Raw genomic sequence first — 21,894 nt, 5'->3', positions numbered from 1 at the left:
ATGTTTTGACACAAGTAAAAAAATAAGTATTGTTGATTGTGTCTGCATATTATTACTGCTAATTATTCATCCAATATCATATCATTGTATGAATATATATAAAATCAAAAACATATAGAGATTAAATGAGATTTTCATTACCATTTTTATTATTGTATAAGTTCTGCTCCCTAAAATTTTAATAAATCAATCTGTTTATCATTTTGCGTATTTTATGGTACCCAGCGTATGAATGCTCATATTATAAAAATTAATGACGAACATTGATGGAAACCAGCGAAGGGATTACGGTAGTCTTTCCCAATTGGCTAAAAAATGAGTGACGTCAATAGGCACGAATTTCAAGAAAGAGGGCTTCCCCCAAAAGTTTCCATCCGTCAGAGTAGTTTCTGGCTCAAAACATAGCAATGAAAATACTGCAATCACCTCTGAATGTTCCTTAATATTCAGTAAAACGATTGGAATAGTCTGTATGAAAGAAATGATGAATCCACCGGGCAAAAAGGTTTGCTTTGGAGAGGTAAGCTTACGGCAGAAATAAAAGGGTTCATAATTCGGAACCCTAAGTAAAGGTCCGTTCATACTACCACTAGCTCGAGATACTCTAGCTAAAATACAGGTTTACATTTACTATCTTACATTATCTTGCTGTATTTCAGCTAGAGCTTCAAACTACAAGCTTCCGGGTTTTTTTGGAGAACAATACTGTTACGTAAGATGAAGAAGAAACCCGCCTCGGCCTCGGAGCCCGCCCTACTCATTATTTCATTGTACTTATTGCAATTTGCCTCCACACATTACGTAATCAACACAAAGCTTTTGTGAGGATTAGTGAGTGGATAAGAAATTGACAGCGGAGGATACGAAGGACACGCCGATTGCTAGTTGTCAATCATGAATTGCCCCAACGTTTTAATATTTTACTGCATGGCATTCCGCAAGCACCAAGACAAATTATGCCGTATTTTTCCCAAGATCATCTCATATGAAGTAAGCTGAATGCGATCTGTACTTTTGTAACATTCCGATCGCTTTTGATCACCTATTATCGGTAATTTGCTTGAAAACGCGTGAGTTCATGTTGTGTAAACATAATTAGCATAGACACAAATGAAATTACGATGCAATACAATGCAATTTGAATGCGCAGCAGATCTATAGAAATAACGCGTTGCCGGTTTAATGCAGAATTAGACCCTGTCTGACTACCACCGCATTTGCGATGCGTTGCTTTGCGATGCCGATATATCGATTACTTTTTGCCGCAATTCAACGCAACTCGTCGCATTTCCAAGTTAAAATGTATTTAACTTTATTGCGATATCGCAATGCAGTAGTTCGCAGCACGATGCAGTGCGGCAACACACCGCATCGCAAAGCAACGCATCGCAAATGCGCCAGTGGTAGTATGAACGGACCTTAAAGGTCCGTTCATACTACCACCGCATTGCGGTGAGTTGCTTTGCGATGCCGATATATCGATTACTTTTTGTAATTCAACAATTCAACGCAACTCATCGCATTTCCAAGTTAAAATGTATTTAAGTTCATTGCGATATCGCAATGCAGTAGTTTGCAGTACGATGCAGTGCGGCACCACACCGCATCGCAAAGCAACGCATCGCAAATGCGGTGGTAGTATGAACGGACCTTAAGGCTAATGGAACTCGATTGTTAGTTTCCTATTGACCGCCCGCATCACCTTTTCAATTTGACCAAAACTTTCATTATTTTCATTAAAAAGTCAATTATCTGAAAATTGAGATGGAAATAATCAAAATTGAAACTCTCAAAATGGCTGACATCCCCTGCTGATCATAATCAGCAGTTTTTCTTAGTTGTAGAGGTAGAGGATACTGGAAATTTAAGGATTACCTCATCATGTTTCTAGTGATTACAAAAATTGCACATTTCTTTTCACTTTAATAAAAACAAATTCAAATCTTTTCTCATTCTGTTGCAAAAGGTCTGTAAAGATGATCTAAGCATAATAATACCTGTTTTGAGATTTGGTCTTTCATCAACAATATACTTTGGTACTGGTGGGTACCTAAATTTGGAAAAAGTTGTTCATAAAATCATTGATTTTGTTGACATAATGGATAATGAAAAGAGACCGAATAATGAATAATGAAATAGCGACCTCGTCCTTTTTTTCAAACATCCAATCGGAAACTAATAATCATGTTCCATTGGCCTAAAGTTAATTTTTTTTAAACTTCTGTGGTCCGGGTACGCGCTGGTGAATTGCGATCGCGTAGAAGTGACAAGGTCGCCTACTACGCGCCGCGCCGAAGACCAATGGGTCAGCCGGCTTGTTGTCAAGTGCATTGATCAGCCAATCAGCGTGATTGTTTATTGCTTTTGCGTTTGCAGTAAACCTTCGACAATAGCGCATTTAAGCGTTGGCACGAATTGACTGCGTTGAAACGGACTTGTCTCTGTTTAGCTGCTGAGGCGATCTGCTGTTGCCATGTGGAAATTTATGAATGAATGAACTTTGTGCCGTACGGGTGTTTATAAGGGAGCAATCGTTATTTATGACAGAGGGGGGAATGGGAAAATTTAGGGGGGAACATGAAATTTTTTGGGGTCTTTAGGGGGGGACCGGGGAACCTGAAATTTTTAGTTGAACCAGGAGGGGGGATTGTTAAATTTTAAATGGATAAAATTGGGAAAACAAGGGGGAACGCGAAAATTTTGAGCGGAGGCGAGCGAGGGGGGAACGCGCAATTTATTGTCGATATTTTTTCCAAAACGCCCATTCCCCCCTGCCGTAAATAACGATCGGTCCCTAATAGTTCCGAATGATTTATAGCAACATCATTCAGGGTAGTACGGGCTCGTCAAAGTCTGGTTTACTGCAAAATATTATACTCATACCTCCGCATCCGTCACTACGATATCCACAGACTTCTCCGCAGCACGCAGTGTGAGTGTCCCATTCCAGATCCTTGGCTTTTATACGAGTTTTGTAATACTCGTACTGATTTACTGGTGGTTTTGTCATCACATCAGCATTTTTTTTATAGCCATAGTGTTGGTTGTAAATCTTGCTGTCCTTTTTTGGATCTTTTCCAGTCTATGAATTCTTTTTGGTGGGGATTCCATTCTGTTGGTCGGCATGACCCATGCTGTATCCAGATTTATGGCATGCGTCACTTGCGATATAGATCTGTTCTTCCCATTGGTTGCTTTTGCCAAGATTCGTCTGTTCCATTTCGCCCCCTCGGACACAAAAGGGGCGCTTACTGTTGCACTGAATGGGAGAAATCACAAAACAAGCCACATAAAATAAATACCTCAAACAAATCCAAAAGTTTGATTTCTGATCCCGGAAATCAACTTTAAAATAATTTCTGTGCTGAGAAAATTGGCTTTAAAAGGCCCTGAACAAACCAATAGGGATTTCGTGAGTATGTCTCCTTTAACAGACGTGAGAAGTGGGTATCTGTATCTGTTGCATCACGTACAAACGTCTCTGGTTGTCGCATATGTTGGGGGTCATGTTCAAAGTGACAGGGTAAGAAATTTGGCGAGAATCCGAGAAGCCATTCTCGCAAAGATTCTCGTCAACAAAATTGCAAGAATCTAAATGGATTCTTGTAAATATTATTTCAGTTTATCATGATACAAAGTTACATGGCGAGAATCCATAGATTCTTGCAAAATTCCACTGGGAGAATCCGAAAGGATTCTTGCACTTGGTTGCGGAGTCAAAGTTTTAAAGTGGGCCTTTGAAGTTGACCAGCATCTTGATGTTGATGGTTTCTAGCTTGGGCTTGACATCAGGTGCGGTGCGTATGTCCTGGTCCCAGGCCGGTCGAGTTGGTTCCATTCGCGAATAGTCTTTGGATATAGCGAGTGCCTGTAACAATCCTTGTTTTTGGTGATGATGTTGTAAGTACCGTAGTTAAAGCCCCTGATTGCCTAGTCCTGGGTTGACTGGATGAATTTGTAGCTTGAAGATGACACTTTTTTAAATGTTATTTGGAATATACCCATGAGTTTCTTTATAGATGGTCATCAAGCGTACATGTAATTTAGTCCTACGGCCCTGAAGAGTAGTACTCTTATCAGCAAGAATTTTAGTGATACTACTAGACTCCCTGGCTGTAATCGCCAACAGTAAACCTGGCTGCTCTTATTTGGATTCTTTCCAACTTATCCCCATCATGAAAAATGCCAAGTTAATAGTTTCATCTGGCTATAAACTGTTTATGTAAAGATATGGATAATGTAATGCACAATTTACATATCCTAGAGGTGATGAAGTGAAAGTATCATGAGCAGAATCAATTTGGAGAACATATAGATTTGCAACTAAAAATATACATGGTTTTTGTTCCACGCCAAAAATGACCAAATCAGCAAAATTTGGACCAAAGTTAGAATGATTTTGCCAATCTTCATCCCCGAAGGTCAGGTGGGTTTTAAAAAACACCATTAACTATGGGTCATTTTTTGAAAATTTTCCCAATTTTGCCAACTTTAGCCAAAATTGTATAAATTTGCCAAACATTTTGGCAATTTGCATTAATTGGCTGAAAAATTCAATTTTTGTATAGTGATGGGTTTAAATTTCTTGAAAAAATGTTGACCACCATTCCACTTTCGGTACGATTACCGAATAGGGTGCAACTTGCTAGACTTGAGTCCGGTCCTCGTTTATGGAGTTTAGGGTTGGGGTGGGGCAGTCTTGTAATAAGACTAGTAGAGTTGCACCCTATTCGGCAATCGCTCCCCACTTTCAAATTCCCTACATGTACCAAATCAAACCCTGTGATAAACCTTGTCCCTGACTGCTGAAGTGACCCATGATCTTGAAATTGTGTGAAGTGTCAGGTGCAGGGTCTTAGGCAGGATTTGAAGGTTTGGGTGTGTAAATTCATAAAACTGGGTGTGTAAATTTAAGATTTGTGTACAAAGTATAGGCCATGTGGGCAAAAACTGGGTGTATTTACAAATTTGGGTATGTAAAACACTCCCTACACGGCTGGCGGCCTAAGCCCTTGGTCAAGTGAGTGATCTTGTTGTCAAGCTATGGGCGAACAAGTATTAAAGTAGGGTCTCTAGGCCTACTCTATCGTTCACACATTTGGGGGAGTTTCTGACATTGTTGTTGTTTTTTTTTGGTAAAAACCCTCTCGAAAAAATGTCATGTGCCATGTGCTCAGGTTTTCTCAATCAAATTTTTAATTTTCAATGCATACAGAAAAAAACTCCACACTGAAGACATTGGCATTTCTCAACATTGTACGGGGACAGGGGCGATAGTTCTCCATTCTTTATACAAAGGTGTTCCAAGACTTTTTTCCAAGATTGTAGCTTCCAATAATTAAAGGTTGAAATGAATAGAAAATACGGTAAACATTTAACTTAATTTTTCTCAATTTTGGAGAACAAACTAAAAGTTTGTTGGTGTCCTATAAACAAAAATCCTTATTAGGATGAGGGAGAGAGGGGGTTGTTCCCTTAACTTTTAACTTTATTGACACTTTGGACAAAGGGACATTTTTTGTGAAACCTGTGTTATTGATAATCATGATAATTATTGTTTTTGACATTTCCATCTTTAATAAAAAATTATACTACAGATAAAGTTCAGTCGGGAAGAACACCAGGCTATCCAAGCAGCATTGCGTCAAAGGTTAGGACCTGAGTTCATCAGTCAAAGATCGGGTGCTGGAGGTCAAAAGGTAAATGTTCACTCTCACCTTAAACTGAGAAATGCACAAACATATATTGTTAATTAGATTATTTTGTAAAATTTTATCATAAAAGTAATTTTGCAGGGATGGTTAAAATGGAATGTTATTATTCATCATTCTTGCATTCTTCTACCACTACCAGCCTACTCCAGATGTATTGCAGTCATCTTTGGATCTGGTATGTGTCCTCTCTCCAAAACATTTGTCTGCATGGTACAGCTGGCTGATATCATTATTATGCCAATCACAACCAATTTTAAAAAGTATTTTGTTATTTTAGAATGTCATGTTATAATAATGCCTATGTCTATATTGCAGTTGGCGTACATTGAAGGATGGCGTCTTATATCACTTGCGAATGAAACATTTGGATTCAATGGATGGGCCCACTCTGTTACGCATCAGAACATTGGTGAGTTAAAAGATCCTAAAAATCTAATTTACTTGAAGGAAATGCAGGTACTGTTTGTATAATTTCATATAACTGAGACATAAGACAAGGCAGTGATGTATTTTGAATTTGATACTTTTTTATTTGATTGTAGACTTTGTTGATCAGATTGGGGCCAAATTTTATGTTGGAGTGAGTGCCTTTGTCAAGGTACAATTGAAGGTAAGAATCAAATAATCCCTGGCATACACATACACGCATCCTTTTATTACCCAAAACTATATGAAAACCCCAAGTGTCTATAATTCAATCAACATCTAAAATTGATTTGGCAGTAACAATGAGGGATTACTAGTATTAAATATTGCCACAAATTTAGTTCACCTTTTGGGCAGTATGCCTCAAATATAAACTGATATTAAAATAGACTGAATTTTTAGACACTAAGCCAAAAGCAGCATTGTGTGCATTTTACACACAATGGGTGGTTCTGGAATAAAAAGAAAACAGATAAAGTATCATTATGGGCTCTAGTCTTATAAATCAGTGAAAAGAAGCAATTTTCCAGTTCAGTGAATTGTAACAAACAATGAGCATGGATTTCAGTGAAGTGTCTGTTAATAGTATCATCTGAAGAATAACAACAATGTTTTTTACCAAATTTAACTTTTGATTGACCCTTGCATGCTTTGAATCACTTTTTAATTTTGGGGACCTGTCCACTCCGATAATTGGAACTTTAAAACAAAAGGTGGTGTTAACTAAGCCCTCTTACATTCCCAACTATGTGTAACAAGTTCATTACAAGTTGTATCAATTCAACTTCAATTTGCTGTACACAATTGTTGTGCATACAGGATGGTGTTTATCATGAGGATGTTGGCTATGGAGTGAGTGAAGGAATGAGATCTAAGGCTTTGGCACTGGAGAAGGCAAGAAAAGAAGCTGTTACAGATGGCCTCAAAAGAGCACTCAAGTATGCAACCATTATAAGTTTGTAATTTTAAGTTTTGTAATGGAGCAAGTTAAAACCCAGTGGTTTTGAGTTGTGGGAAATGGAAATATGTTGTATTACATATACCCCGTAACCACTCGGGTATAAGCCCACCTTCGGCTATAAGCCCACCTTCGGCTATAAGCCCACCTCCTATTCTTCAAACCATTCGGGGAACAAGGGTGCACTCGGGTATAAGCCCAGTAGTTACTTTGGCTAAGTTTTTAAATCATAACAATGCTTTTCTTTCACATTTAAGAACAAATATTTAAAAAATATCAGTTAAAAATTAACACTCCATACTTAAAATTTAAAAAAAAATTGACAAAGATCATTGAAATTACTGATGCATTGAGCATATACAAATGGGGAAGATTTTTGTTATTTTTAAATTCAACTATCTTACCAGAGTGGTTACGGTAATGCAGAAATTTAATTACATGTTCAATTTGCCGACAGATCCACCATGAGCTGTTGTGGCGTGTGGTGGTGAACTCAACGGCATGTAATCGTGGGTGCGCGGCTGCGCGCTGGTTTGAATCCGAACGGTTCTGATATTTTCTCTCCTTTATTATAATGCAAGTTTGTCTGAGCTTCATTTCTTCAACATTGAGATTTTTGACATTTTTGGATGATCAAGCATATTTGCACTTCTGTAATGTTTGCATGTGTGTTTGTATACATTAAATTTATAAATGGTTGGATTGATTACATTAACTTTTTAACTTACTTGTTCTTATAGGAGTTTCGGCAATGGACTTGGTAATTGCCTTGGTAACAAGAACTATCTAAAATGTATTGGCAAAGCACCTAAGCCAGTGAGTACAAAATAGTCCACAATACATTATAATTCTGTGTCTTTTCATAAACGCATAAACGCACTAATACAAATCTGCCACTGCGAAATCCAACATGGTGTTGCTCTCAACTTAAGACGAAATAGACTATAGGACTTCTAAACCTGGGTCTAATATTCATTTTTGACCACCTTTGCACAGTATTTTTTGTGGGATCTGAGAGCACATCAGACACACCAATTGCATTCTGAATACGAGGAATGTCCTGATGATATCAAATAATGCGATATAATACAAATTTTATGACAAATTATTAAAGATTGACAATTTTGATATTACAGTCCTCAAAATAAACTAGGTAGATGTTATAAATCTAATGCTACATACTTAAAGTGTATGTAGCTAGGATGAAAAGCTGACCATCTTATGAAAACGTCATGTATCTCTTCAATACCAAAGGTTAAAATATTCATATATGATGGTCTGCTTTTCCTCCCAGCTACCTGTACATACACGTAAAGTACGACTTTTTACTTTTTAACTTTTTTGAATAAAGGGCTCAATCAAAAAAAGGGAGAGCTTATAAAAATTCAAAGAACCTTCCAAAAATGTCAATTTCTTATAATTTGCCATAAAATTTGTGTATTATATCACAATTTTTTTTTTTTTTTAATCCAAATTATTTGATATCAGAAGGATATTCCTCTTATTCAGTAGGCAATTTGGTGTGTCTGATGTGCTCTCAGTTCCCAAAAAAATACTGTGCAAAGGTCGGTTACAGAGCCCTTAAAGTAAAATTCATATTATTATTGTATTGTAAAGTATGTGAATAGCACAGTCAGATATAAATCATGTCTGATTACTTTGAGACCATCCCATCCAACAGGGCTAAGTAGGATATCCAATAAACATCCCATTGCTTGCTGCAAGAGGCGTGAAATATACATATTACTAGGAAATTAACCTTTAGAAGTCAATGATGTTTAGTAGCAGAAATTAGTGTAAAAATTAACTGTTATGGCTTCAAAAACTGTTTGAATATTGACTTGGTAGATATTTAGTCAGAAGTGAGTTGGCTAATGTTTAAAGGTGGGTAACCCGATTGACAGCATCATCATCCACTTTACCCCCATCAAAATGCAGATTTTGGTATCAGGTGAAAGCTCATATTTTCTCATTTACATATTGAAATTAGGTGTTCCAAATCAGTATATTTCCGGAGAAATCATCAAAAAACTGTTGAATTAATCTCGACTGAAATACCATGTTTGAGACTAATTCAACAGTTTTTTGATGATATCTTCTGAAATACACCGATTTGGAACTCCTAATATCAATATGTTATTGTTAATGAGAAAAATAGGATCTCTCATTTGATATCAATTTATTATATGATCATTATGATTATCATTAATAAAAACACTGTAGACTACCTGTATTACACTGTTTAAATGTCAGTAATTCTATAAGGAATTAGTCACATTTACAAGGAACATTTAAGTGTTCTTTTTGCATGAATGTTTGAAAGGGATTACATTTTATGTTATACGTAAGTTTTAAAGATTTTTCCAAATATATCAGGTCACGTTTCGTTAAACTGTACTCTGTATACCACATGCCTCCAGCTAAAAAATTGTAATTGAAATCTTTTTCAGCCACAAGAAAACTTCAATCTTGGTGAAATGAAAAGGACTGAAATGAATGAAGCAGTAACAGCAGCACGCTATGCTACACCAGCTGAACACCCACCTTGTTCTCTTGCTCAACACCCATTGCCATCTGTCAATAATTGCAACATCAGACCAGATAATCCTGGTCTACCAACAACAAATGAACCATCTTGTGCAACTTCTGCACAAAAAAGCAACCTAGTTAATCCACCTGGAAAACATCAGGGCCAAATTGCAAACCAAAACCCATCAGGTCAAGTCCCAAATAGGACTAATGTACAAACTAATACAGTACCACCTACTGCTGACACAATGCAAGGGAGAGTTGGTGTGAAGCCTCAAGTTAGCACTGGTTCAGGTCCAGGTGATAAACCTGCAACAACCATGCAGGCAGGTGCTAAACCTTTTGGTCAAGCCTCAACAAGGCATTCCTTATCTAAAGATGGGAATATGAAAGGCAGGGAGACTAATACAACAGGTCAGACTGGTGGTCCAATCAAATCTGAACAAAGCAACTCTACTCATACAACAGTTGCTATGACAACTCCACAAAATATTGCTAATATCCCTAGCAAATGCAGAACTACACCCACTGCAAAGGTGCCACAAAAAACGCCATTTACATACAAAATCTGTAATAATACACCACAAACTACTTCAAGCCTTCAAAGAACAGTGAGTGATGGTGAACGGATGATCAAAGCTACTGCAAGCCTCCAAAAAGCAGTGAGTGATGGTGAACGAATGATCAAGCTTGAGAATCCCACGTCTGCTGTGTCAAGTAATCAGATAGATATGAAGCAACAATGCGGTGCTAGAAGTAATCAAGAGATTATTGGTGGTAATGGATCTGCAGGCTCTGGGTTAGATGATATAGAATGTATCAGGTAAGCCATAGTCAGGGGTAGAGTAAAAGAATTAATTCTATCAACAGATTTCTAGTTTGGCTGTAGTATATCTGCTATCCTTGCTTCAAGTCAAGTTTTCTGGCTCATTTTTTGCTGAAATTTGAGCTCTGCAACCTGTTTGGCAGTGGTGTTATACCTGTTATTTAACATGGGTTACCAAGACCAGAACCTCCACAATAGTTTCAGTTTTAGATCACATACTGCATGAAATAAGAGAGTCTCAAACTCTCAATCTGGAGTGATTTTTTGAAAACAGATCAGACTCTTCAATCTCTTAGATCTGCCATACCGTAATACTATTTTTGTTCTTCTACTTAGTCCTAACTCAGGAACCCCACCCAGTGAGGCCAGTCGTGAAGCTGAATTAAAACTGCGCAAACTTCGTCAGATGCAAAAGCAGCAAGCTTTCAGAGAACAACTCAAACTAAAACAGCAGCAACAGCAAGCCAATGTACAGCCTATGGATGAAAACCAAATGCAGCCAACAACAAATCAGCAGCATGGCATTAATCAGGGACAGCCTTCATCCAGTCAACAGGTGCTTGCTGGTAGCTTCAACCAAGGGCTACAACAAAGAGCAATGCCGGATTTTGATGGTAAATGTGTTCTTCCTAACGCTGCTTCCCAGAAATGGAATTTAAGACATGTACAGATCATGTCATAATCCTTTCACATTTTAATACATGCATGCCTTGATAATTGCGTAAAACATACACTTTCCAAATTGAGCCATGTTGTTTTTTTATAACCTGAATCAATCAGCCAACCAAGGCCCACAGATTAGAGCAAAATATTAATAAGGAAAGGATTTTTACCATTTCTTTTTAGTTGTAAAGTACGAGGCCGGTCGACTGCATATCCGTCTTTACACGCTTTTCAATACGGAATAAATGCTAACCTCTCGTGACATCATCCAAGCAGCAAAGTTCATTTCCCATTGAAAAGCGGATATGCAGTTTACCGTTCTGGTACTATTTGTAGGTGGGAACACACTTCACACATCTTTAAAATTCATAGCTTACGGTACCTTTACTATGTATAAATTTGTCTTACTTGACATATGGGTGTACAACTTGTTGTTCCTTGGCTTTCCTGTGAGAGCACAGCCTCCACTCCTGTCTTGTTTGCAAGCTGTTCTGCCTTGCCAACTGGGAGCTGGAATTTGTTGTATTTGGTCCTGTCAACACAGTCGGTGGTGGATGAAGAGTTTTTCTTGATTGTGTGAAATCCTGGTGATAGACTTTGTTTAGTAATCTGTTGTCAGGCATCCTGATAACATGGCCAAACCAACTGAGATGTCATATGGACACAGCTTCTGTCATATTAAGCTGTGTACAAAGCTCCACATTTCTCATCCTATCTCTCAATGATACACCAAGTATGAGGCCAAGACATCTCATTATTATGTTTTGATGAATCCAAGTGTGTGAAAATATTGGATCCAAAACATAATAATGACAAAATTGATGCTTTATGCCCAATATTTATTGGTCTCGCTATGAGTTTTAAAATATTGAACTCGACTACGTCTCGTCCACTATTTTAAAACTAATAACTCGACCAATAAATATGGGCTCAATTCGATGCAATTGTATATCATAGTATGTAGTAGATCTTATAAGGGTGTAATACTCTGCTCCATGTGTTGCAGTTGGTAGTATTATAGATCCTGGTCATGGAGGATGGTTCCGGGTTGTTTGTCATCATTTTACATTTTATGTTATATTAACTGTGATTTTGCATGATGCATATCTTTTTATCCAGATGCTTACATGCCTGTAGCTACATCAACTCCCCTTGATACAATACTGATATCAGCAACCAAGAGTCATCCCCATCTGCCTCGTGTGTCACCACCTAAGCAACATGAAGTCACCCCTGCACAGATGGAAGGTGGTATTGCCATTGACTATGAATTATTACTAGCTGAAGGTAATCAGACTATGCTCTAGTAGGAAATAGATCTTGTTAATCTATTTTAGCTGACCTATGCTTGGCAGATTTCTAAATACAGGCTGTATCAAAATGATTGGTACTCATCAGTTTCCAGTGATATGGTCATGACTGGCGCATCAAACTCAACATAGGATTCGCATACTTTGTTGAATTGATTAATGTCATAAACAGTCATATAACTACCATATATTTTGTGATCATTTCAAAAAGACTCTGTGCTGCATTTGCTTCAAAACTGACGGGTAAAGTGCCTAAATGGTAAAACAAATATAAACTTGATAATAATTTACTCCCATTCTGTAAGCTGGTCAGAATGCATCCAAGAAAGGCCTTGTGGAAGCAATTTCTAGTTTCATATAACTGACATCATAATTTTATTACTTGTCTCTTTCAAGATGATCCAGCATTTTGGGCATCCCAGAATAACATGGGAAATGCACCCCAAGAAGAAATACCACCCAAACAAGCAAGCAATCAGCCAACTACAAGCAAGACTCCTTCCAAGTCTGCAAAGGCAACCGGTCCAGTCAGGCGGACACCGAGAAGTAGAGCGCGCAAGACATTTGCATCATCCAATCAGGATTCAGGGATGGAATACCAGAATGGTACCATATCTGAGTTGAATGGAGGTAAAGAAAACCAAGCTGGCAGGCATACCTATGCAACTAGAGGTGAGTGAGGGATTTTATCCAATGTGTGAGGCATTCCTGCAAATGCTGGCAGAGCAAGAAATGTATTTTGCTCTAGTATGTACTGCAATGTAATATTGTAACCAGGGCTGAAGAGGGGAAGGGCATGACATGAGAGAAGGCCTAGGACTTAAATTTCAATTAATTAAAACTTATTTGTGGCATGGCTGCATTATGCAAAATGATTTTATGAAGTTCTCAGCTTTTTACCATTAACACAAAGGCACCTTTTTCCATCAGATGGAATGCATCACAATATATGTCTCAGATAAAATGACGAAGCTGTAATCCACAAAACAATTACATTGTGTACCACTACCACTTTGTATAAGGTTGCCATTGTCTATAATAGTCCATTTGGCTTCCTCGAGACAGGAGTGTTCGTGTGTGATACAAAGGTAATGCAACTGTTCTGTAGTGCACATTGTGGTACGTAGTGGCTGCGCCTTTGATGACGCGTGTATCACACATGTACAGGGTGGGCCATTAAAAAGTTCACACTTTTTCGATGGCTTATTTCTCAGAAATGAAAACACATATTGAAATAAGTTGAACATATTTGTAAACCTCTATGTCTGGACTGTTATTGCTGAAAACGGCATTAACATCCATGGTCTAATTACAAAATGGCGACCATTTAAAGCAGAGAAGTCAAAAACCACTTTGCACACACGTAAGACTATAGACAATGATCATGCATATTAAGTTTTTAGGCTTAAGCAAGTTAAAAAAAAGTTTGATGACTCTATATGCATTTACTTGAGTGTCATTGCCGGGGTCATCGGACTCATGCGTGTATGAGTTGTTTACTGTTTGAAAATCATTCACCTGTGAAATTGACACAAAACGCTGATTGGACATGCTCATTTACATAACAAATACACTAGTTTTGGAGCGAACTTCAAATTTAAAATGCCTTGCGTGCGTTCTTGTCATTCATGTTAGAGATACCCGTGTAAGTACTTTGAGGTGATTCTTGCTGTTCAAAATGCGGCAGTTTACAAAGGAGGAACGAATTTTCATCGAGGAGGAAATTTCAAGAACCGGAAAGGTGCGCTCTGTCCTGAATGCATGGCCGAACCAGTTTCCGAATACCAGACTTCCTAGTCGCCGACACATCTATAATATTAAACAAAAGTTTCACTTACATGGAACTGTTCTCAATCGGAACAAATCTAACAGTGGGAGACCACGAACAGGAAGATCAGCCAATCACATTGCCGATGTTAGAAGGATTTGCAAGCTAACCAAAGATTGAGTACTCGACGGAACAATTGTCCCCATATTCCAAGGACAACGTTCAGACGAATCATCACTCATGATATCGAATGGCACCCTTACAAGATCCTTAAGCGTCATGGACTGCAACCAGGAGATCCAAATCGGCGACTTCAGTTTTGTAACTGGTTAGTTTACAGAGCACGTCGCTTTCTTGATACCGCTGTTGTTGTTGACGAGGCAAACTTTCAAATGGACGGGTCTGTCTCTTCTCAAAACGTACGGATGTATGCACCGAAAGGCAATCCTCCGAGAGACTTTGCTTTTAAAGTTTCACATGACAAACGCAAAGTTAGTGTTCTCGCAGCCGTCACAGGAAACAACCGGTTGATAGGACCGATATTCGTTGACCAGAACATAAATGGAAACGTTTACCTCGACATAATCAATGATCAACTAGAGCCTCAACTGGTCCAAATATTTGGACAGCAAGCGAACGGGGCCATCCGCAGGGCGTGGTTCTTTGTTGTTTCCGCATCGTGTTGTCGGCCTTGGACATCATGTGGAGTGGCCTCCGAGGAGTCCTGATCTGACACCTTTGGACTTCTGGCTTTGGGGTGATGTCAAGGCGTCTGTGTATGCCGAAGGTCCACCAAGGAATTTGCGGGAGCTGAGGAGACGTATTACAGATGCGTTCACAAGGATCCGACGCACCAGGGTCACTTCAAGAGCAGTTCACCATATGTACGATCGTGCGATGATTTGTATTCAGCGAGCAAGGAGGCCACGTTGAAGGACGATAAGAACACTTTAAAGACACAAGCATTTTCACTGTGGCATGCATAAATACGTGACTTTATGGAACCATGATAAGCAGTAATGAAGAACAGAACTATTTTTATCAGAGTCAAATATGATTTTACTTGTATTCTTACTTTTCTAGTGCAATATTTTTAATTTCATGACAATTTGAGACAAATAACTCGTTTCCATTGAAGCACTGCTACGGTTTACATGTGTCTATATGAAGAAATAATTTCGAAGAGAAGGAGAGACATTCCTGACACCTATTTATAAATTTATCTTTTTATATCTCTATATAAGATTTATGTTATAGTGCAATAACCATCATGAAGACTCGGGTATAAAATTATGCACATTATCTATAGAATGCGACTGCAAACAAACGTTAACTGCGCAGATTATTTAAAGCTACTGTTACATAGTCTGTTCAACTGGAAGGCTATATTCTGTTTGAAAAAGAAATATTTATTTAAATATGGTTAATTTACAAGAGAAATATTGACAGAACTTTCATGCGTACTGTTATTTTTCTTCCTTTGTTCCTAATCCATTGTGGTGTGAACCAGCGACCACCATATATCGCGTGATCATCCGCTCCATTTGACTTACGTGTGTGCAAAGTGGTTTTTGACCCCTTGCTTCAAATGGCCGCCATTTTGTAATTAGACCATGGATGTTAATGCCCTTTTCAGCAATGACAGTCCAGACATAGAGGTTTACAAATATGTTCAACTTATTTCAATATGTGTTTGCACTTTTGAGTAATAAGCCATCAAAAAAGTGTGAACTTTTTAATGGCCCACCCTGTACAGTGCGCCACGCACAGTACTGTCTTGAGGAAGCGCAATGGACTTTGGGGAGATTTAAGTTAAAGGTATGTGTGACAGATTCAATTTAAACTGTATGTGTACGTACATTGCAGTTATAGACAGAAAGACAGCTTCATTTGGTTTTACTAGCAATTCTTAAATTTTTTATTTTTCAGAGTCTGTGGCTATCAAAAGAAGAAGAACAGATGCAGTGTAGAACAATACTTGTGCACCTCTTAAACTAGTAATTTGCATCTGTGCGTGTGGTGTGCCTTTCACATTCATGTAAGTGTGTCTATCAACCATTTGTCATAAAATGTTTGATAAAAATAGCTGATTATCAGTGTAGGAAATAGAACCAGTCCAAGATGGTTTACTTTGTCGGATATGTCACTTTGCTGGCTTATCCATTCAAATGACACATTGAAAATATACCGCTGAACCTCAAAACTTGAGTGCCTTAACCAGCAGCTGACTTGGAGCAATTTTTATTTTCAATTTGGCAAATTTGATAATCAAAGCACCAATAGTGAGTTAGTTCTGTCCACCCCTGTTTGGTACAGAGGCATTTCACAAACATTTATTTTGTACTTGTATAGCAGCCGGACAGCCAGTGGTTGGTAACTTGGCTGCCAGTCTGGTAAGTTGCATAAGTACATGCCTCACTCCAGGCTGGTAGCAATGTAACCTATTCAATAAGAGTCCAGCTGGTAACTTTGCTGTCAGTCTGGTAAGTTGCATAAGTACATGTCTCACTCCAGGCTGGTAGCAATGTAACCTATTCAATAAGAGTCCAGCTGGTAACTTTGCTGTCAGTCTGGTAAGTTGCATAAGTACATGTCTCACTCCAGGCTGGTAGCAATGTAACCTATTCAATAAGAGTCCAGCTGGTAACTTTGCTGTCAGTCTGGTAAGCTGCAAAAGTACATGGCTCACTCCAGGCTGGTAGCAATGTAACCTATTCAATAAGAGTCCAGCTGGTAACTTTGCTGTCAGTCTGGTAAGTTGCATAAATACATGCCTCACTCCAGGCTGGTAGCAATGTAACCTATTCAATAAGAGTCCAGCTGGTAACTTTGCTGTCAGTCTGGTAAGCTGCATAAGTACATGCCTCACTCCAGGCTGGTAGCAATGTAACCTATTCAATAAGAGTCCAGCTGGTAACTTTGCTGTCAGTCTGGTAAGCTGCATAAGTACATGTCTCACTCCAGGCTGGTAGCAATGTAACCTATTCAATAAGAGTCCAGCTGGTAACTTTGCTGTCAGTCTGGTAAGCTGCAAAAGTACATGGCTCACTCCAGGCTGGTAGCAATGTAACCTATTCAATAAGAGTCCAGCTGGTAACTTTGCTGTCAGTCTGGTAAGTTGCATAAGTACATGCCTCACTCCAGGCTGGTAGCAATGTAACCTATTCAATAAGAGTCCAGCTGGTAACTTTGCTGTCAGTCTGGTAAGCTGCAAAAGTACATGGCTCACTCCAGGCTGGTAGCAATGTAACCTATTCAATAAGAGTCCAGCTGGTAACTTTGCTGTCAGTCTGGTAAGTTGCATAAGTACATGCCTCACTCCAGGCTGGTAGCAATGTAACCTATTCAATAAGAGTCCAGCTGGTAACTTTGCTGTCAGTCTGGTAAGCTGCATAAGTACATGCCTCACTCCAGGCTGGTAGCAATGTAACCTATTCAATAAGAGTCCAGCTGGTAACTTTGCTGTCAGTCTGGTAAGCTGCAAAAGTACATGGCTCACTCCAGGCTGGTAGCAATGTAACCTATTCAATAAGAGTCCAGCTGGTAACTTTGCTGTCAGTCTGGTAAGTTGCATAAGTACATGCCTCACTCCAGGCTGGTAGCAATGTAACCTATTCAATAAGAGTCCAGCTGGTAACTTTGCTGTCAGTCTGGTAAGCTGCATAAGTACATGCCTCACTCCAGGCTGGTAGCAATGTAACCTATTCAATAAGAGTCCAGCTGGTAACTTTGCTGTCAGTCTGGTAAGCTGCAAAAGTACATGGCTCACTCCAGGCTGGTAGCAATGTAACCTATTCAATAAGAGTCCAGCTGGTAACTTTGCTGTCAGTCTGGTAAGCTGCATAAGTACATGCCTCACTCCAGGCTGGTAGCAATGTAACCTATTCAATACGAGTCCAGCTGGTAACTTTGCTGTCAGTCTGGTAAGCTGCATAAGTACATGTCTCACTCCAGGCTGGTAGCAATGTAACCTATTCAATAAGAGTCCAGCTGGTAACTTTGCTGTCAGTCTGGTAAGCTGCAAAAGTACATGGCTCACTCCAGGCTGGTAGCAATGTAACCTATTCAATAAGAGTCCAGCTGGTAACTTTGCTGTCAGTCTGGTAAGCTGCATAAGTACATGCCTCACTCCAGGCTGGTAGCAATGTAACCTATTCAATAAGAGTCCAGCTGGTAACTTTGCTGTCAGTCTGGTAAGCTGCATAAGTACATGTCTCACTCCAGGCTGGTAGCAATGTAACCTATTCAATAAGAGTCCAGCTGGTAACTTTGCTGTCAGTCTGGTAAGCTGCAAAAGTACATGGCTCACTCCAGGCTGGTAGCAATGTAACCTATTCAATAAGAGTCCAGCTGGTAACTTTGCTGTCAGTCTGGTAAGCTGCATAAGTACATGCCTCACTCCAGGCTGGTAGCAATGTAACCTATTCAATAAGAGTCCAGCTGGTAACTTTGCTGTCAGTCTGGTAAGCTGCATAAGTACATGTCTCACTCCAGGCTGGTAGCAATGTAACCTATTCAATAAGAGTCCAGCTGGTAACTTTGCTGTCAGTCTGGTAAGCTGCAAAAGTACATGGCTCACTCCAGGCTGGTAGCAATGTAACCTATTCAATAAGAGTCCAGCTGGTAACTTTGCTGTCAGTCTGGTAAGTTGCATAAGTACATGCCTCACTCCAGGCTGGTAGCAATGTAACCTATTCAATAAGAGTCCAGCTGGTAACTTTGCTGTCAGTCTGGTAAGCTGCAAAAGTACATGGCTCACTCCAGGCTGGTAGCAATGTAACCTATTCAATAAGAGTCCAGCTGGTAACTTTGCTGTCAGTCTGGTAAGTTGCAAAAGTACATGGCTCACTCCAGGCTGGTAGCAATGTAACCTATTCAATAAGAGTCCAGCTGGTAACTTTGCTGTCAGTCTGGTAAGTTGCATAAGTACATGCCTCACTCCAGGCTGGTAGCAATGTAACCTATTCAATAAGAGTCCAGCTGGTAACTTTGCTGTCAGTCTGGTAAGCTGCATAAGTACATGCCTCACTCCAGGCTGGTAGCAATGTAACCTATTCAATAAGAGTCCAGCTGGTAACTTTGCTGTCAGTCTGGTAAGTTGCATAAGTACATGCCTCACTCCAGGCTGGTAGCAATGTAACCTATTCAATAAGAGTCCAGCTGGTAACTTTGCTGTCAGTCTGGTAAGCTGCAAAAGTACATGGCTCACTCCAGGCTGGTAGCAATGTAACCTATTCAATAAGAGTCCAGCTGGTAACTTTGCTGTCAGTCTGGTAAGTTGCATAAGTACATGCCTCACTCCAGGCTGGTAGCAATGTAACCTATTCAATAAGAGTCCAGCTGGTAACTTTGCTGTCAGTCTGGTAAGTTGCATAAGTACATGCCTCACTCCAGGCTGGTAGCAATGTAACCTATTCAATAAGAGTCCAGCTGGTAACTTTGCTGTCAGTCTGGTAAGCTGCAAAAGTACATGGCTCACTCCAGGCTGGTAGCAATGTAACCTATTCAATAAGAGTCCAGCTGGTAACTTTGCTGTCAGTCTGGTAAGTTGCATAAGTACATGTCTCACTCCAGGCTGGTAGCAATGTAACCTCAATAAGAGTCCAGCTGGTAACTTTGCTGTCAGTCTGGTAAGTTGCATAAGTACATGCCTCACTCCAGGCTGGTAGCAATGTAACCTATTCAATAAGAGTCCAGCTGGTAACTTTGCTGTCAGTCTGGTAAGCTGCAAAAAGTACATGGCTCACTCCAGGCTGGTAGCAATGTAACCTATTCAATAAGAGTCCAGCTGGTAACTTTGCTGTCAGTCTGGTAAGTTGCATAAGTACATGCCTCACTCCAGGCTGGTAGCAATGTAACCTATTCAATAAGAGTCCAGCTGGTAACTTTGCTGTCAGTCTGGTAAGCTGCAAAAGTACATGGCTCACTCCAGGCTGGTAGCAATGTAACCTATTCAATAAGAGTCCAGCTGGTAACTTTGCTGTCAGTCTGGTAAGTTGCATAAGTACATGCCTCACTCCAGGCTGGTAGCAATGTAACCTATTCAATAAGAGTCCAGCTGGTAACTTTGCTGTCAGTCTGGTAAGTTGCATAAGTACATGGCTCACTCCAGGCTGGTAGCAATGTAACCTATTCAATAAGAGTCCAGCTGGTAACTTTGCTGTCAGTCTGGTAAGCTGCAAAAGTACATGGCTCACTCCAGGCTGGTAGCAATGTAACCTATTCAATAAGAGTCCAGCTGGTAACTTTGCTGTCAGTCTGGTAAGCTGCAAAAGTACATGGCTCACTCCAGGCTGGTAGCAATGTAACCTATTCAATAAGAGTCCAGCTGGTAACTTTGCTGTCAGTCTGGTAAGCTGCAAAAGTACATGCCTCACTCCAGGCTGGTAGCAATGTAACCTATTCAATAAGAGTCCAGCTGGTAACTTTGCTGTCAGTCTGGTAAGTTGCATAAGTACATGGCTCACTCCAGGCTGGTAGCAATGTAACCTATTCAATAAGAGTCCAGCTGGTAACTTTGCTGTCAGTCTGGTAAGCTGCAAAAGTACATGGCTCACTCCAGGCTGGTAGCAATGTAACCTATTCAATAAGAGTCCAGCTGGTAACTTTGCTGTCAGTCTGGTAAGCTGCAAAAGTACATGCCTCACTCCAGGCTGGTAGCAATGTAGTCTGTTCAATAAGAGTCAGTCCAGTATTTGAGGGAGGTAAAATTGTGTTACTGCCAGAAAGTCGTATAGATCTGCACATTTGTCATTTTTGCATTTCAAGTTTACTTATTTATTGTTTTTTAATATTTTAATTATTTTAAATTAAACTAATTGCTTCTAAGGCTTGTAAAATAGCTTAAAATGTGTTCCTTTACCTATAGTTTAATAAACCATTAATGGTTTATTAAAAAAACAAAAAACTTCAGGACTCGCATAGCGATGTTTTCACATATTTTTGGTGAGACCTGAGACCATCAGACATATCGAATTGCATTCTGAATACGAGGAATGTCCTTCTGATATCAAGTAATTTTGATTTTTGAAATTAGCGATATAATACACATTTTATGGCAAATGATTAAAATTGGTATTTTTAACAGTCCTCAAAGTAAATTGTATAAATCTAATGATAAGTAATTAAAGTGTATGTAGCTGGGATAAAAAGCCATCCATCATATGAACATTTTGACCTTTTGTATTGAAGATAAAGATTTTTTTTTCCCAAAACACCAAAAAAATGTAGGTCTTTTTGGGATAAAATGGATATCTTCAATATGAAAGGTCAAAATTTTCAGTTGATGGTCGGCTTTTCATCCCAGCAGCTACATACACTTTAAACTACTTAGATTTATAAAATTACTTCAAAGACTTTTAAATATCAAAATTTTAATAATATTAATATATCGCAAATTTAAAAAAAATCTAAATTATTTGATATCGATTCCTTAAGGGGGTACTACACCCCTGCCCAATTTTGTGCCTATTTTTGCACTTTTCTCAAAAATTATAGCGCATTGGGGACAAGTAAGATATGTATATTATAGGGGCAAGGACTACAACTACTGTACTGGAATTTTTTATTTCAACACAGACAACAGTAACTGTTGTGGAGTTACAGTCAAAATAGACTACCCGTAGTCCACTTGCCCATTGTGCATACTCTGGATATTGTATTTAAGCTTAAAACTCTGATTTAATTAATGTGTGCACAAT

General features: G+C 39.1%; 1 protein-coding gene across 1 annotated transcript; it reads left to right on the top strand.

Annotated features, from left to right (window-relative positions):
* The first annotated feature begins 329 nt into the window (after positions 1 to 329).
* Positions 330 to 16,183, top strand: LOC140149186 (uncharacterized). Its single transcript, XM_072171395.1, has 11 exons — positions 330 to 520; positions 5,598 to 5,699; positions 6,030 to 6,123; positions 6,257 to 6,324; positions 6,960 to 7,078; positions 7,839 to 7,914; positions 9,549 to 10,450; positions 10,790 to 11,067; positions 12,236 to 12,403; positions 12,823 to 13,098; positions 16,124 to 16,183. The coding sequence occupies exons 1-11, from the start codon at positions 473 to 475 to the stop codon at positions 16,162 to 16,164; spliced, it is 2,172 nt and encodes a 723-aa protein (XP_072027496.1). The 5' UTR covers positions 330 to 472; the 3' UTR covers positions 16,165 to 16,183.
* The last annotated feature ends 5,711 nt before the right edge of the window (positions 16,184 to 21,894 follow it).

This window comes from Amphiura filiformis, chromosome 3, assembly GCF_039555335.1.
Source record: "Amphiura filiformis chromosome 3, Afil_fr2py, whole genome shotgun sequence".
NCBI classification, from domain to species: domain Eukaryota; kingdom Metazoa; phylum Echinodermata; class Ophiuroidea; order Amphilepidida; family Amphiuridae; genus Amphiura; species Amphiura filiformis.
This window is presented reverse-complemented; position numbering and strand designations above follow the sequence as displayed.